The sequence below is a fragment of the Paramisgurnus dabryanus genome, chromosome 12 (genome assembly GCF_030506205.2).
Source record: "Paramisgurnus dabryanus chromosome 12, PD_genome_1.1, whole genome shotgun sequence".
NCBI lineage: Eukaryota > Metazoa > Chordata > Actinopteri > Cypriniformes > Cobitidae > Paramisgurnus > Paramisgurnus dabryanus.
The window spans coordinates 27,019,150-27,035,479 of NC_133348.1; the positions used below are offsets into that span (position 1 = coordinate 27,019,150).

Sequence of the window (16,330 nt, forward strand, 5' to 3'; positions counted from 1 at the left end):
ATTAATTATCTATATGATATTTTGAGCTTAAACTGCACATACGTACTATGGGGACACCAAAGATTTATTTGACATTTTAAAAAAGTTTTGTCAAATGTTCCCGTTAAGATATAGCTCAGCACAACCACATTCCTTAAAGCTGGTGCGCGCACACACACACACACTTAAACAACAATGTTGGCATCTAACAAGGTGTCATCATGCAACATCTGCATACAATCACCCTCTTCAGTTGACGGCCTCCAACATCACAACCACTTTCGAGTCTTTTCAATCTCAAACACACTCACGAATACGCACACACACACACACACACATATACACACACCATTGAAAATCAGAGTGTTTCAAACTCGCATCATAGAGCCAAAATCTCACACATAACCAAACAAGGATCATGAATATGAGCTCCTCACACACACAAGTTGACCATACAAGGTGACTAACATGTAGATGAAAGGTTAAAGATAAATCGCACACACAAATACCATTTCAAGCGCTCTCTTGAACGAACAAACAAATGACTCACATGCACAATCAAATCATGATATTAGGGCCGGACGTAAATCTCTATGTAATGCTTATAACATTTCATAACAGGACCTCAGGTTCTTCTAGCAATAGTCAGTCTGTGTATTTGTTGACTCATATCTGTTGTGAAATAATTACTTTAACATTTATGAATTTGGCAGATGCTTACTTGTATATCAAAACTAGATGATCTATGAACACCAGGGCTGAACAATGCATGTCTATGGACTCTTTAGTTTATAAAGGAGTGTGTGTGCAAAGTACTGTACAAGTAACCAGCTATTTTTTAAGCTTAGAAAGAGCTGCTCAATTATGGGAAAAATTACAATCACAATTATTTAACATAATTCCTAAGTGACTTTGAAAACATGCATTTATTTAACCTTTGTATTAAGTAAGGGTTGCAATAGGTTACACATGTCAAAGGAGTGGAGCCTTATATAAGTGCCTTAAACCTCATTTACACAGCACTGTGATCCCAGAAAATACACGTAAAATTGGCAGACAAACCTCTGTGTGAAACGTCCCGTACATTTTCTGGGATCGCTCCCTGAAAGAGGAATTAATAACATTGCTATAACTCCGGATTCACACTGCAAGCGTGAGCAGCACGTAAGCGGCACGTGTTTTTTTCAGCGCCCATGTTAACAAGTTAAAGCATGCACTCCGCATGCGTGAGCAGCACGTGCTCGCGTGGCAGGAGCGTCGCTGAAGCAGCAGTGCTGCGATCATTTCGGCGTCGGCTCTATTTTTGCTGCGCTGCTCATGTTCAATTAAAGTGACAGTGCATTGTTTATGGTTTAAATGGTCATGGATTGACAAGAAGTGTCATTTTACAATAAAATCACGAATGTGACGCCAAGTGTGTTTCAAACAGTCATGACTTTGAGCAATTTAAAAGAAAGCAATGAAATATTTAAAAACACCAGAAGACTGCACTTTCACTCTCTGCCCATCAAATGAGTCCTCATCCATCTTAATAATCTTCAGAAAAATAGATACATATCTAAATCTAATGCTTTAACTGTTAAAAAGGAAAAACGATCGACTGTTTCATACTGCTTCATGCTGTCAATCACTGAGTGCATTTTTTATCGTAAAACTTCAGAAATTACACTGACCATCAAAAAGCGTCTTGAAGAGGTTTTGCTAATAAATGCATGTAAAATAATGTAATGTGAACTTGAGATTTTTATACTGTTATTAAAACTGTATATAAGTATGTGCTGCAAACACAGCCGGTGTGAAAGCACAATGGCCACGTGCAGCAAACGCTCTCCTCACGCGCTGCCCACGCTATGCATACACGCTGCTCACGCTTGCGGTGTGAAACCGGCGTAAGATACCTGGAAAGCCCTCAGTGTTAATGAAATGCAGAAACAATGCCGTAAGGGGCGTGTTGTAGTGAGTACGCGTCTGTCATGGCAAAATTAAGTTATGGTTCAGCTCTTTAAAACGCAACAAGATATACCGTTCAGCTCTTCAAAGCGTTTTTTTAATTCACATTTTCATTCACAATGAGAAATGTCTGCAAACTGGACTGAAGGGAGCTCATCAAATATCTGAAGCTGAGATCATTCACCAGCAACTTGAACGGCACGTCACATGCTCCTTTATAGTCCTATCATAAACAAAAATGCAAGCGAGTGTTTTCTGGAGAAAGAAATAATGGATAATAAGCAAACTTCAGACGCTGCGGAAAATAAAACTATACTAACAAGTGCAGGACTTCACATCACGTGTCTTTCCGGGATATTTACGGTATCTGTATGAATGCACACACAGATTCTGGCAAATTGGCAGTGTGAGTGAACCAAAAATCAAACAATCCCGCACAAATCCCAGATGCATTTCCCATCTATTTTCCGTAATATCTGTGTGAAAAGGGCTTTATATACTAAGGCTGGGCCGATACCACTTTTTCATGTTTGATACCGATGTCAATACCACAACCTTGAGTATCTGTCGACACCGATCCAATATCATCTCTATCGCCCTTTTATTCAATTAAGCTGCAAATAACCAATTTGTTAGCCGTACAAAAAGCTTAAACAGAGCTACAGAACTCAAACGTTTTACTGTGCAAAAAATGACTGTGCAAATTCAAGACTCAATGAAACATTGTGCAATTCTGCTGCTTCATTTTTGTTTAAATATTTCAAACAGACTAGTGTCAACATTTTTAGTTAATCAGCAAAAAAATTCAAAATGAAATTTAAGGTGTAAATTTTGACAATTTATAGTGCAACTTTGTGCAAATTCGTGTTGCATGGCAAGTTGCGGTTTACGCCAAGTGACAAGGTCCGTGTTGGCCATTTTCGTCAATATCGGACTTATATCAATAATCTTGTTTTGTTAATAGTTTGAATCAAAAATTTATATTGAAAACCAATAGAGCTGGGCAAAAAAAATCGATTTTTCGATTAATCGTTTTTTAAACGTGGTCGATTCAGAATCGATTCTCAAAGAGCAGAATCGATTTTTTTCCCCATATTTTTTTGTGCAAACATTGAACGTAAGATTAACATTAATCAAATTACTAGTCTTCTTCACTAGATGTCACCCTCTTTTTTGCCTTGCGCGATGTTTCCTTCATTCTTTCATTGAGTGCTTAAAATGGCGATTTTAGGGGGTTCATCGACGATAATGCTACCTTCACATAAAAAGTAAGAGGTATGGAAGCATTTTAGATTTTGCAAGCAAGACGACAAGGTTAGTGTTGTGGCTTTTAATTTCTTTGTATTAATTACCCACTTGTAAACTTATGTTCACTGTTATTTTTTATTAATATAGTATTTGTATTAAATCTATATTCATTGAGTTGAATGAAGAATCAAGCATAAAAACCAACCCGAGAATCCGAATCGAAAATTGAATCGAGAATCGAATCGATTTGATAGCTTGTGAATCGAAATTGAATCGATCTGGAACACCTGAATCAATACCCAGCCCTTAAAAACCAAAATGATTAATTACACAGCCATAAGCCTAGATTTTTTTTTGCATGTCAAAAAGGTGTCCAAATTTTATTTTAACAATTCTTATTCTGCATCAGCAGCATTCGAGGTAATAGATTCAAAGAATTGTTTGTGCAACGTTAATCTGACGGATTTTTAAAAAGATTCAATGACAATCATGAAACAAAGGCGTCCTGAGATCAGTATGAAAGCGTTTTGTGTCATTCTAGCTGTCGGTATCTAGTCTGAGCCATCACTGTGGCAGACAGACAAGACGCTTTTGATAGCCCTCATCACCTCCGACTTCCTCTTTGGGCCAACTGCATGACTGGCACTTATACGTTACCTTGGTAACTACATACAGCCCGTCAATAGAGAACGAGAATGAAAGCTTGCATGTTTGAGAGAGCATCGGTTACAAAAATCTGCTATTACAGCAGTAGTCGTGATGGCTACCGAAACTCCTATTACACAGCCATTTTCTTGAATGGCCATTGGTTGTGGGCTGCATATTGCACTTTTTGTTCTGAGGCGGCATCTGAGAGCACTAACAGCTATTTCTTTACATCAGCATCACAACAGTTAGAAGAGCATACCGTAATGAAATATGTCCCCTTGTGGTTATGCTTGAATGAGAAGATCAGCATGGAAAATTATTATATTTTTGGTACAATTCACCTACTTGGACCAAGAACATCATCCAAAATATCGACGGACAAAGCCTGAGTTCCCATGAAAAATGTTCTCAGAAAACTAAAATCCACTTAAATCCTGGACTTAAACTCTAAGCCTAACACCATGCCGACACAGTCGAGACCATTACACGTTTCGCATACAAAGTGGACACAGCATCGCTGATATAACTTATTCTATTGTCTTTTGTGGCATTGCATTGCTTACGTATGGTGGTAGGCACAGTGTAACACACAAAAATACAAAAAAAAGTTTACATTGTACCTATACACGACACATACCCTGTGAGGTGCAGAAGAGACCAGTTTTTGTTTCAAGCTAGTACCATCCTGAGCTAAGAAAGAGGTTTTCATAAAAGTTTGTGCGCCCTGACACAAAGATGGCCGCTGTAGTAAAAACAAATGAAAACTGTTGGCATCTTAATATCAATACAAAGATGTACACACAATTTCCACTGTACCACTTTAGATGGACTGACCCATGATCCCATCAAAGCGAATTTACAACTCTAACAACTTCAGGACTCAAAGGAGCCCTCAAAATTATATATTGCAGTACAGCACGCGGCACACGAAAGCAAATGACAGGCGACTGTTCTTGCACAGCTTTGTAATCATTGTGTTAATGCAAAAAACAGAGCTGCTCTGATGACACAGACAGTACCACAGTTAAGCCCAGAGTGTAGCCTGTGTTTATGTGTATGCGAAAATATACGATCGAACGCACAGCCTTGCAAAGTATACTTTATTTAGCTCGTACACATACACAGAAAATCAACGCATGTGCTTTGCGACAAAATGCAACGCATCACCTTGGCTACATACTACATTCGTCTATAGGCGCATGCGCGACCTATGCCAAATTAAAGAGGTGCCCTCATCCAACCTCGTGGGTCTATACAACCAACAACAACACAAACAGAAATAGTCGCAGAGACAGACACAGGCAAGAATTCAATCGCATATATAAGGACCTTACAGCAGATGTTGGGAAAACGACTTGAGCTGACCCTGATAACTTAAAATACACAACCTCTCTCTCAACACATTGTTGCATGGAGTCACTCAGAACACAAGAGGCAAGCAATGGCGCACAACTTACGAAATGAGCTACAGACAAATGTAAACATAAAGTCTCATTCAAGTGATCGGCTGCACGCACGCCCATCCTGCGAGGCTCATCTTGGGTTTCAGAAAAACCCTTGTAATTCGAGCAGGGTAGCAAACCAGAACAGGCCCTTAGAATCTCTCTCACACAGAGAGAGAGAGAGAGAGAGAGAGAAGAGAGGCAGACCCTTATGGAGCAGAGGGGGTCCCATTTCACAAAATCTGTGAATGATCATATTTCTTCACAAAGCAGAAAGCGCACAGCCGGACTAGTTTCACAACCACAGACAGGACACTTCAAACCATGCTGTGCTCAGTTAGGCCCATGCTGTGCTCTACACCAAAAAAAAATTATATCCTCATTGAACCCTTTACCTTTGTGTAGTGAGTCAAGAACACACCCATATCATACACTCTCTCTCTATCATATCTGATTCGTTCGTTCAGTACACCTAAAACAGCAAGGTTTATGAAAATGGGTCACAGTCAAATCTGTGCTGACACATTCAGTGCAAACACAACCAACACAGGCTAAATTTCACATAAATGGCCATATTTTGGGTACTTAGCACAGTCTTGAGTCTTGGTGAAACAATGTCCCATTCAGTTAAAAACCAGAATGACTCCAGAAAGGCGGTCTCATTTCCATATTTGATCAATAAATGCTGAGGCGGACATAATTCATGCCTTTTGCTCACAGCAGAGAGACTCTGCATGCATTTAATGATATTGACATGCTGCCTGCTGCTTTTCTATCAACTATCAATAGGGTCATTATTATAAACACATTCACTGTATTTTTACATCTTAAATGATCTGTCTTATTGGCTCCAGGGTTGAATGTGAATGCACCTACGACACAAGGTCAAAAATACATCTGTATAAATAGATATATACATATATAAACTGTAGCAAGCAGTGTTATTAATAGCATGGTATTATAATAATGTCCCTCAAGAAAAGCCTGTCTATTTGATTTCTTTCTTCATGACTGTGTCTGACCCAACTTACCACTCACTTTTAGTAATAAAGTATTAAATAACTATTGTATTTTGGTAGAAGCTGAAATTAGGAATGTAAATTCTCCGTTTTCGCATGTGTACATGTGAGACACACCCCGAATCAGGGCGGGGTGGGGGGGCATGTGAGACACACCCCGAATCAGGGCGGGGTGGGGGGGCATGTGAAACCCCCCTCAGACAAACAACCGTTATCCTACAGCGATCCACCGCCATCAATCAGTGAGAATAAACTTAATCCTGCAGATTACAACACACCGCCCGCAAAAGCGTCGTTCATCTATGAACATCAGAGCCGACCAGCGCAGAAGTCCTCCAACTGCACGCCGTCTGCGCAGATCAAACACACATGCACGTGGATTCCCTCCTAAATAGTCCGCATCTTCAGTCCGTTAGCGACATTTCGCCGGTCTTTAATGTGATCACAGACGTGCTGGTGTAGCCCGCTAGCTAACATCCCGCTCAAACAGCAGATGCGCGCATCATAAACAACCAAACAACGTCAAACTTACCTCGTCAAGATCAACGCTGAGCTCCTGAGCGCGGCGACCGTTACTCCGTGCAGCACGCGATCGTTCGGTAAACGAAAATAAACAATATAAAACAACAACAGTCGCGCGCTTGTAATGTTCCAGCAGTAGGAGAGGCGAGTGTGTGTGCGTCCGTTAAACCGAGAGGGGGCGGGGTTACGGGCTCAGTCTGAGGGGGCTGCAGTGTTATTGGTAGAGTGAGAAAAGTGGGCACGGCCACTTGGCGTTAATGAGATAAAATTGGGCGTGGTTATGTTTTGCGGCTGTTGCAGCACTGTCATTGGACGTAAGGGGTGGTTAAGCATCGTGTGTACAGCTATTACTGTCCTCCTCACACCAAGATCATTGAGGTCAGACACATTTTGGGCTTTTGCACACGTATTACATCCTAAAAGCATCATTAAAAGCGACTTTGTTTGAGGAGGAGCTAGAATGTGTTCACATTCTATTTGGATTCTGTTAGCACACATTTAAACAAAAGGCGTTTTTTTTATGTATAGATTTACCATTTCAGATGAGTTGTGGCTGTCTGGCAGACATTGATATTTGTTTCAGTCTACCGACCACATTTAAAGAGACCACCAGTTGCAGATAACAACAAGTATTGTATGCGCTTATTCAGTTTAGTGTGGGTATGGCTCCCCCTTGTGGCCATTTTATTTTTCAATTCTAGTTTGGACCAATATTCCAGTGTGGACATTTCATAATACTTTTTACACATGTAAAATAAATAAATCTTTGGTGTCCCCAGAGTACATATGTTAAGCTCAAAATACCCCATAAATAATTTATTATAGCATGTTAAAATTGACACCTTGCAGGTGTGTCCTTTAAAATGCAAATGAGCTGATCTCTGCACTTAATGGCAGTGCCGTGGTTGGATAGTGCAGATTAAAGGGTGGTATTATCCCCTTCTGACATCACAAGGGGAGCCAAAGTTCAATTACCTATTATTTTTACATGCTTGCAAAGAATGTTTTTTCACATTCTCTAGGTTGATAGAAGCACCGGGGACCCAACAGGAAAAAGTCAGATTTTCATGATATGTCCCCTTTAACTAATCTCTTATAATAAATTGCCACTTTCAGAAGGTAGGGGTGCCTCTTTTTGTATTAGCATGTCAATGGTGGTATCATTGAAAATAACTTACACAACAGGAGTTAATGTATGTCTTAGACAAGAACCACGTACAGTTATTATGACAAAAGAGTAACAAAGAAATAATTATAACACTATTCAATCTGCTTTCATTTAATCAATTTATAATGAATGAAGTCAGTAAACAACATCCATATAACAAGGCCATATAAATACATATGGGAAAAAATGATCCGTGTATTGGCACAATCGCTGTTTTATCAAAAACCAGTACAAAGATCTTGGCCTTTATTTGCATTTCCAAAAAATCTATTAGGTCTCAATAATTTATGGTCCACATAGCTGCCATTGACTCACTCCCCAAATTTCAGTTGTTGTTCTTTCTGCTGTCCATGGAGTTCTCTAGCCCTGTTCTTAAGTTCCTCTGCTTTCTGCTCATCCTTGGTTGTCCCATCACCTAGTTTGTACATGCGGCTTGCATTGGAGCAACCCCAAACATGGCCCATCTCACAAGACCGCAGGGCATACTTTAAAGCCAATGACATGTTTTTGTCCAGTCCTTGAGATCCCTGGATGAATAGGGTACTTAGGTTGAAACAGCTGGGTGCGAAGCCACCATCACACGCCTTTTCATAATACTGACGAGCCAGCAGTGGGTCTGTGCCTCCCTCCATGGCTCTCCCATCATGGGCGAGCAGAGCTACATTGTGGCAAGCATCCACTGACTTCTTTCCTTTGGTGTGACATGCCTTCATAAAACAGGAGTATGCTGTCTTTAAACACTCTGTCACACCACCTGGTATCAAAGAATATGATGTTCAATGTTTATATTTAAATATTTATAATAATATATCAAGTATTTAAAAATATAATTGTATACAATGAAATAGATTAGATTGGATCATTTATAATAGAACTGCATGTACCTTTGCCTGTGACATGGTAAGCCCCAAGCTTGTAGCAGCTCTCTCCATGTCCATTCACCTCGCAGTTATGCTTGAGAACCTGGGCAGTGGACTCGTAGTTCTTTTTCACACCTTCCAAGTAATCGGCCAACCTCTGACAACCTAGTACAAGTTCACAGACAAATAAAGCAGCAACAGAATAAGATGAGATCATGTATTCACCAACAATCTGTTCAGCACCACCACGGTCGGGACAGCGCTTCAACCTACCTTCAGGATCTTTTTCCCGGTAACACTGATAACTGTACTCTACTCCCAAATTATCCAAAAACTGCTTGACTTCCTTCTCGTCCTCAAAGTTAATTAACCCGGCCATTTAATAAGAGATTTAGGATCACTTACGTACACAATTTAAAGGTCCAACGTCAAGCAACTTTTGACCTTGATCGGGACAAGTTTTGCAAGAGCTTGCAGAAAAATTATTAAAAATCAAAGAGTCTGGTGACTTTATACAGTAATAAAGTCCAAACCATTAATGTTTAGTTCAATTTAGACTTGCGAGATCTGATTGTTTAAAATTATAAAACCGGTAAATACCATACCAGGGTGCTGATTCTACACATGCGCTACTTCCTCGTTTCTTTATTATGACCGGTAGGCTTCCGTAGTCCCGCCCACAATATAATATGTTATAAAATAAGCAAATATAATACAAAATGTCAATTTTGCCTTTAATATATATCTTAATATACGTCATACAATAATGTAATATATCAATATAATATTTTGGATATAAAATATATGTAAATATAGCAACAAACGTGTTCTAGATTCAGTTGTAATAATGAACCTGTGAAAATAAGTAGAAACCAAAACCTATAAATAAATCCAAAACCTTTGTAGCAAGAAATCAAATAAATTGTTATTTCTGTATAATTTAGCATGTTTATATTTTATCATTACTATCTTCTTAAATGCATCTTCACTAAGGGTTATTTTATAAAATGTAAATGCAGCGATGTTTTTAAAAGACGTAAATGTAAAAAAAGAAATACAATAATGTTTTAAAGACGTTTTCAATATGCCCCGCCCACAGCAGAGCACCCTTTCGTTGAATATCCGTTTCCCGTGTGACGACCTTGTTTACTTGTCAAAACGTAACTGCCGTTTCCTGCCGAAAGAAAATCCGTCAAAATGCTCTCTGACACCACGTAAAGATCGCGTTGCGAAAATAAGGAAACATCCACTTACGGACAATGCAAACGAGAAAAAAGAAAATACTGCTGGTTTCTTTTGTTCTCGTATACTTAAAAATCCACAATAAGTAGTATCTGAAAGTATTTTAAGGCAGACGATTACATGCTAACAGGCTAAGAGTTTCTCAATCGGACTGTGTGATCAACACCACCTCAGTCATCAATCGCAGTGTTTCTTTTTCGCATAACAGTGTTGCATTTTGAGACCGTTACTATCCACCTTTTTGAGACCATGGTAAGACATTATCCGCCACACTATTTTAAATGCTAACATTTGCACTAGAGGTGATTGGTTTGAATTTTGTGTAACGTTATGTGCTTGATCTTTGATTTTCAGTACATCATGCTGTTTGTTCATGTTAAGGATGAGATAATTTGGCTTGGTGGTTACACATTTTTGAGCTAATAACCGATCTTGCAATGGTTAATTCACTACTAGTTCAATTATAAGGCCAATTACAAGAATTATGTTTAAAACAAAGATCTTGCTTTATGATGCACAATTTTACAACATGACCTCAAGATGCCATGATTTTCAGCATCCCTAAATTAAATATCACAAGAAGCTGTTGTATTGAAACCAACCAGTGCCTCAGGGAGAGACAGTAGCTCACATGTGTTCTCTTTGATGATAACATCTGAATCTTTTTACAGGATGAGGCATCTCCACCATCTCTGAGCGATCTGTGTCTGACTCTCGTGAGCTCCAGGCTGGAAGTTTTTTGTGAAATGCGAGATGATGGATCTCTGTCTTTTCGTGAGCCTCTGGTCTTCCCACAAGAGCTGGCCGACCAACTGCTCTGCAAGATGGCCACTGACGGTGAGTATAAGACTCATTTGGAGGAAAATTTCACAAAACTGAGCTATTAAGATAATATTCTTTAACATGAAACACAGAGTACAAAACCATCTCACTATTGTCCCAGTTAGCATTTCAGTAGGAGTTGTTATAAGAAGAAGAACAGAAAGGGAATGCAAGATTTATTTGCCACAGAAAGAGGAAAAAAAATTCAAATTATAGTTAGTATGAATTCTATATGATTTATAGATGTTTGGGTGTTTTTTATTCTATGAAACGCCAAATAAGATATATTTTTGAGCTGAAAAGTATTTCTTTAAACAAAGGTGTTCATGTTACAGTGTAATTACTCAAATAAGTTCTAAGTAATATTAATTAACAATATGTGTCCGTGCCTTTAAAACCCCAGCTAAAGTCATTTTTATTGATTTACTGTTTTCTTCATAAAATCATCCTACATAATGTAAAGAACATTCTCTGAAAATAGAACCTTTGCAGAATAAAAGGTTTTGTTTACATAATATATGTGGGTGTACTGTGTATAATAATTATGTATAAATACACACATACACACGCATGTATATAATTAAGAAACATTTGCATGTGTGTATACATGTTTATATTAATCTATAATCTGTATTATTTATTATATAAATATATATTTTTTCTTAAACTTATACGTGTGTGTATTTATAAAAACATAATTATTATACACAGTACACCCACATATATTATGTTAACAAAAACTTTTATTCTGCAAACGATTAGTCACGACTTATCGTGAGGCAGCACTAGACTGAATAAGGTCATGTCAAAGATTAATAATGTGAAATCAAACTTTGATGCTCATAATCTTATAATTATGAGACTTTAGCCTGGATTTCACTTAAAGGTTCTGATATGTACTTATTAGATTTTGGGTTAGGTTATGTTTGTTTTTAGTGATGGTTGCTTGATATTCTGCATATTTACTTACTCCAAGCACTATCCACCTGTTTCTTGACGTAAATGTGGGCGCCGCCATCTTTGAGCTTTCCGGTTTATGACTTCTGGTGAGCCACTAAAGCTAATGGTAGTCTTGACTGTTTTGACTGGCTGTTTAAGGTTTATTTTGAAATCCAAGAAGACCGACATAATTTGTGCAGTTAGGGGTTGCCATATTAGCTAATACAAATGCAGTAAATCTCTGCAAAACTTTTGTTTTAACCACAATCCATGCACAAGAACTGAATGTGTATGTGGCGCACATGCACTCATGATCTGTATTTACAAATCCATCAGTAAAACCTTTCATAGAAACTGTATAAATACAATAATTGTTTAAAAAAAACTAATATTATGCTGATAAAATTATGCTGATGTAGCTGATTGATTTATTCTGCTATATTATTACAAAAATGCGATTACAGTACAGAATATATACGACATAATCTGCTTAGTTATGTTTATAATTGTTCGTGATGTGTTTGCGCATCATTTTGTTATGTTTTAAATAAAAAAGCAAATACTTTAAAAAGTAAGCAAATAATTTCATAAGCTCATGTCTCCACCTAGTGCGTAAGAAGCAATGTTATATTTTTTAAAATTAAAACGAAAATAGTATTCAATACATGTAACGTTAGTAGTTTAATATGTTTATTATGGTTTGTTCAAATAACTTACAATGTGTTGAATAAGAAAGATAGCTGACTTTGTCGGACCGCATAAAGCTCAATGTGTCGTCATAAACAGTCCATTAAAAATTGCCGATTTAAAGGGGACAGAGAATGAAAAACCATTTTTACCTTGTCTTTGTTGAATAATGTCTACCCGCATTCACGAACTTACAAAAAGTGCTAGACATGCTAAACATCTCAGTCTCCTAGAAATTCCTCTTTTAGAAATGTCAGCCAGAAAACGGCCCAATCTGAAAAACTCAGGGCTCAAAATTAACTTTTTTATTTGGTAGCACTGGTGCTCCCGACTTTAAAGAGTTAGGAGCACCAGCAAAAATTTAGGCGCATCCATCCAAAATTTAAAAGGCACCAAAACTACAATGTATATGTTAATAGATTTCTTTTATTAAAAATAAAATGCCACCATGGCCAGCATTTAAAATTTGGTTTTCTATTTATTTTATTTTATTTTTTGCTGCATAGATTCCAAAATTAATACCCAAATTCTGTTGAAATAGTATAGCAATAATAATTTAACAATTACAGGTAAAATTATTAAGATTACAATAGAAAATCTAGCAAACACGTAAAACACTGATTAATTGGGACATAGAAGGCTAATATATATATTGATAACTGCATTACCAGGATGCTATTACTACTAAATAGGCAATAAAAAAAAAAATACTATAAAAACATACCATCATTGTCGTGTTCCACATCAACATGGACCACAAGGATGTTTGTTGGATGTCCATTCACCAGCGCATGCGCAAATACACTATCAAACACTCTTTGACAGACAGGTCGGTGTCTCCATCAATAATGAACACATTTGTCATGACACTACTTGTGTTTTTGGCACTTTCGCCATGTTTAAGCAAGGTCTGGCGCTTAAAATGTTTTGATTCCGCCACCAACGCCGTTTTATAGGATTTACAGTAAACACATTAAGTTACATCGAGCCATTCTCATAGCGGAGAAACTCGTAATCTTTAAGCCACTCTCTCCGAAAGGTTTAACGTCAAGTCTTATTTTCCAGTGGTGGAGTCGCATTTGAATCCGGATCGTCGTCATTAATTACAGTAGTAACATTGGCTGTAATCGGCTCGTTCTCGTCATTCTCGTAGTTCGTCTTTCACATTTTTCGCGCTTCACGTACCAACGTAGCACGGCAACAAGGAATGACTGACGCTCATATTAGCCAATCTGCGGTCTTTGATTGGTTATGTAACGTTGGAGAGAACACTGAACCTGGGACAGCAGCACGCAGCATCACAATCTAAATCAAGTCGCACCACACAACAAAATGGGCAGTCGCACAAATGCTCCCAAATATATTTTAAGGTCGCACAGATTAAATTTCGGTCGCATATGCGACCAAAATAGTCGCAATTTCGAGCCCTGAAAACTGATGCTTATGACATCACAGGCATCTCCCTGCCCCTCCACTTATAATTGGCTTCATATTTTGAGTGGCAGCAAAGTCAGCCAATCAGTAATGAGATTGCAAGTTAAGCCAGTAGGGGGAGCCAAATAGGAGCAAAACCACTTGTTTAAAATCCCCCACCCTAATAGAGCTATCTGAGAGAGGTTTTTAGGAAGCTTCTAAGGCATTACAGACCCAAACAAAAACATTTTTGTCTACATGTCACATCACAGAACAATGATAAATACCCCGTTCAATCATTCTATGTCACCTTTAAAAAAAAAAACTCACACCAGAGGGACAGTTGTGACATTTTAAACCAGCCCCTGAAAAGTCAAAAACACAAAGTCTTGGTAAATTCCATGTACAAACACTTGACTGACTTTCCCATTGTAAAGATACTGGTATGTCTCTATGCTTTTATATTTGCGCATTGAAGACCCGCCACCTCCGATCAACAACACAAAATGAATGAATATATCTTCATATATCAAGCCACTTCATTTCATCCTAACACTGGTTCATACATGGCAGGTGTAGTAAATATTAACTGTTTAAATAATGTTTTATGCGTGCACCCACTACACGGTTTTCTACTGGCTGGCTATTGAATCGTAAGTCTCGCACCGGAAAAGAAATACGTCATATCACTTACTTCCACGTTCAAGAAAAAGGTGGATAGTAAGTAATGAACACTGGTGTTTAAAATATAATATAACAGATAATGTACAAAACATTAAGCTAAGCTAATGTCAGCAGTCTCCCAGTAAGCAAGCCAACAGGGGTCAAGAAACCAAAAAAACGGCCATGATGTTTAAATGGAGAAAAACCTTGTAAGAAACCAGGCTTAGCAGGGAAGGCCAGTTCTCATCGCAATCCTTAGCTTTTATAGTTAGAAAGGAAAACTTATGACCATGATTTGTAATTATTATAATAATTTTGGATCCTGGTAAGATACTGTAAAATGAAGTTACAACATTTTTTATGTAAAAAATAAACATTATTGTTGTTTATGTAAATGATGACAGAATTTTCATTTAGCAGGTGAACTAGGCCCATATTGTGAATTGTTAAAAAGCGAATTGAACTTACAGTAGAACTTAACCTATTAACTCTTTTCCAGGCCTTTTGAACGACAGCACAGTGGGAATCTTTCGAAACTGTCAACAGTTTCGCCTGCGTCACGCCTGCATCCGCACTGCCCGAATCTCTGCCGAGGCCTTTCACCGTGCCCTCTGCCTCCATCGTCTTATAGAGCTTGACGCTTCGCGTGTCAATGCCGACCTCACTATTGCCGACATCCTTCGAGGTCTCTCGTCCAATAAAATCCTTCAGGAGAGCCTGCAGCGGCTCGCCCTTAACGGCCTGACCATGTCGTCTCTGGAGGAACCAAGTCACCGTTGCTTCAGCGCCCTCCAGGGTCTCCGCGCGCTCAGCGTCTCCAACGTCGATTTCTACGACTCAGGCCTGGCAGACGTGTGCTCGCTGCCTCGTCTGGAGAGTTTGGACATCTCCAACACATCGGTAACTAACCTGACCCCGCTTCTGGTGTTGAGAAACAGGCTACGCTACCTCACCATGCATCAGCTCAAGAGGCTGGAGATGACTACAGCTCAACTCCTTGCTGTGCTCAGCCAGGTCAGACACATTGTTGCCATTGTTTGTGTTTGTTTTTTATGATGAGAAGGACATTTTTCTTTGTCTCTCTTAATGTCTCTGCTAATGCATGTTGTGCCTCTGTCACTCCAGTTAGAGTGTTTACAGCACCTTGACATTTCGGATGATAAGCAGTTCACATCTGACGTGGCGAGACAGTTGCTAGAGACTTCAGGCATCCTGCCCCAGTTGGTATCTCTAGACGTGTCTGGCCGAAAGCAAGTGACGGATGCAGCAGTCAGGACTTTTGTGGAGGCGAGACCCGGCATGACCTTCGTCGGTCTGCTGGCTACTGATGCAGGATTTTCTGACTTCCTGTCTGGAGAGGGCAGCCTAAAGGTAGGTTCAGGTTCAAACATTTATTTATGTAAATATTAAGAGCTGGTTTTGGCACATTAATACTTTAAAAGCCTTTCAATAAATCACACTTTATTTTACAATGCATGCACTTACAGTATACTGATAACTACATTAGGGATGCACCGAAATGAAAATTCTTGGCCGAAAACCGAAAATGAGGAAACCAAGGCCGAAAAACCGAAACCGAAACACCGAAATAAATTATTATGCCAATTATTAGTACAAATGCATTTATGGCTATCACTGTGTACTACCTTTACTAGGGGTGTGTGACAGATCACAGAACTCACGGTTCAGATCACATTACAGTTTTTGAGGCACGGATCGGATTATTTT

General features: G+C 38.7%; 3 protein-coding genes across 4 annotated transcripts in view; 1 reads left to right on the forward strand and 2 right to left on the reverse strand.

Moving 5' to 3' along the window:
• ralgps2 (Ral GEF with PH domain and SH3 binding motif 2) overlaps positions 1-6,977 on the reverse strand; it is a 151,957-nt gene extending 144,980 nt beyond the window's left edge. For both annotated transcript variants that reach the window (XM_065257378.1, XM_065257377.1), the window contains exon 1: positions 6,819-6,977. The gene's annotated coding sequence lies outside the window, so the exon portion shown is untranslated. The remainder of the gene's footprint in view (positions 1-6,818) is intronic.
• A 1,080-nt stretch (positions 6,978-8,057) lies between these two features.
• coa7 (cytochrome c oxidase assembly factor 7) lies at positions 8,058-9,499 on the reverse strand. Its single transcript, XM_065256746.1, has 3 exons — positions 9,110-9,499; positions 8,861-9,001; positions 8,058-8,730 (listed from the first exon to the last, which is right to left on the reverse strand). The coding sequence occupies exons 1-3, from the start codon at positions 9,213-9,215 to the stop codon at positions 8,288-8,290; spliced, it is 690 nt and encodes a 229-aa protein (XP_065112818.1). The 5' UTR covers positions 9,216-9,499; the 3' UTR covers positions 8,058-8,287.
• A 474-nt stretch (positions 9,500-9,973) lies between these two features.
• zyg11 (zyg-11 family member, cell cycle regulator) overlaps positions 9,974-16,330 on the forward strand; it is a 28,125-nt gene continuing 21,768 nt past the window's right edge. Inside the window, exons 1-4 of the mRNA XM_065257376.2 lie at positions 9,974-10,330; positions 10,750-10,915; positions 15,102-15,616; positions 15,728-15,973. Of these exons, the coding sequence (XP_065113448.1) occupies positions 10,328-10,330; positions 10,750-10,915; positions 15,102-15,616; positions 15,728-15,973 (930 nt within the window). The 5' untranslated portion in view covers positions 9,974-10,327. The remainder of the gene's footprint in view (positions 10,331-10,749; positions 10,916-15,101; positions 15,617-15,727; positions 15,974-16,330) is intronic.

What these genes read in the sequence shown, in the direction of transcription:
- coa7 (XM_065256746.1), bottom strand. Translation starts at nt 9,215, where the DNA reads ATGGCCGGGTTAATTAACTTTGAGGACGAGAAGGAAGTCAAGCAGTTT. An exon ending in CCGGGAAAAAGATCCTGAAG is followed by an intron (nt 9,002 to 9,109) that starts GTAGGTTGAAGC and finishes AACTTGTACTAG; the next exon opens with GTTGTCAGAGGTTGGCCGAT. An exon ending in TTACCATGTCACAGGCAAAG is followed by an intron (nt 8,731 to 8,860) that starts GTACATGCAGTT and finishes CTTTGATACCAG; the next exon opens with GTGGTGTGACAGAGTGTTTA.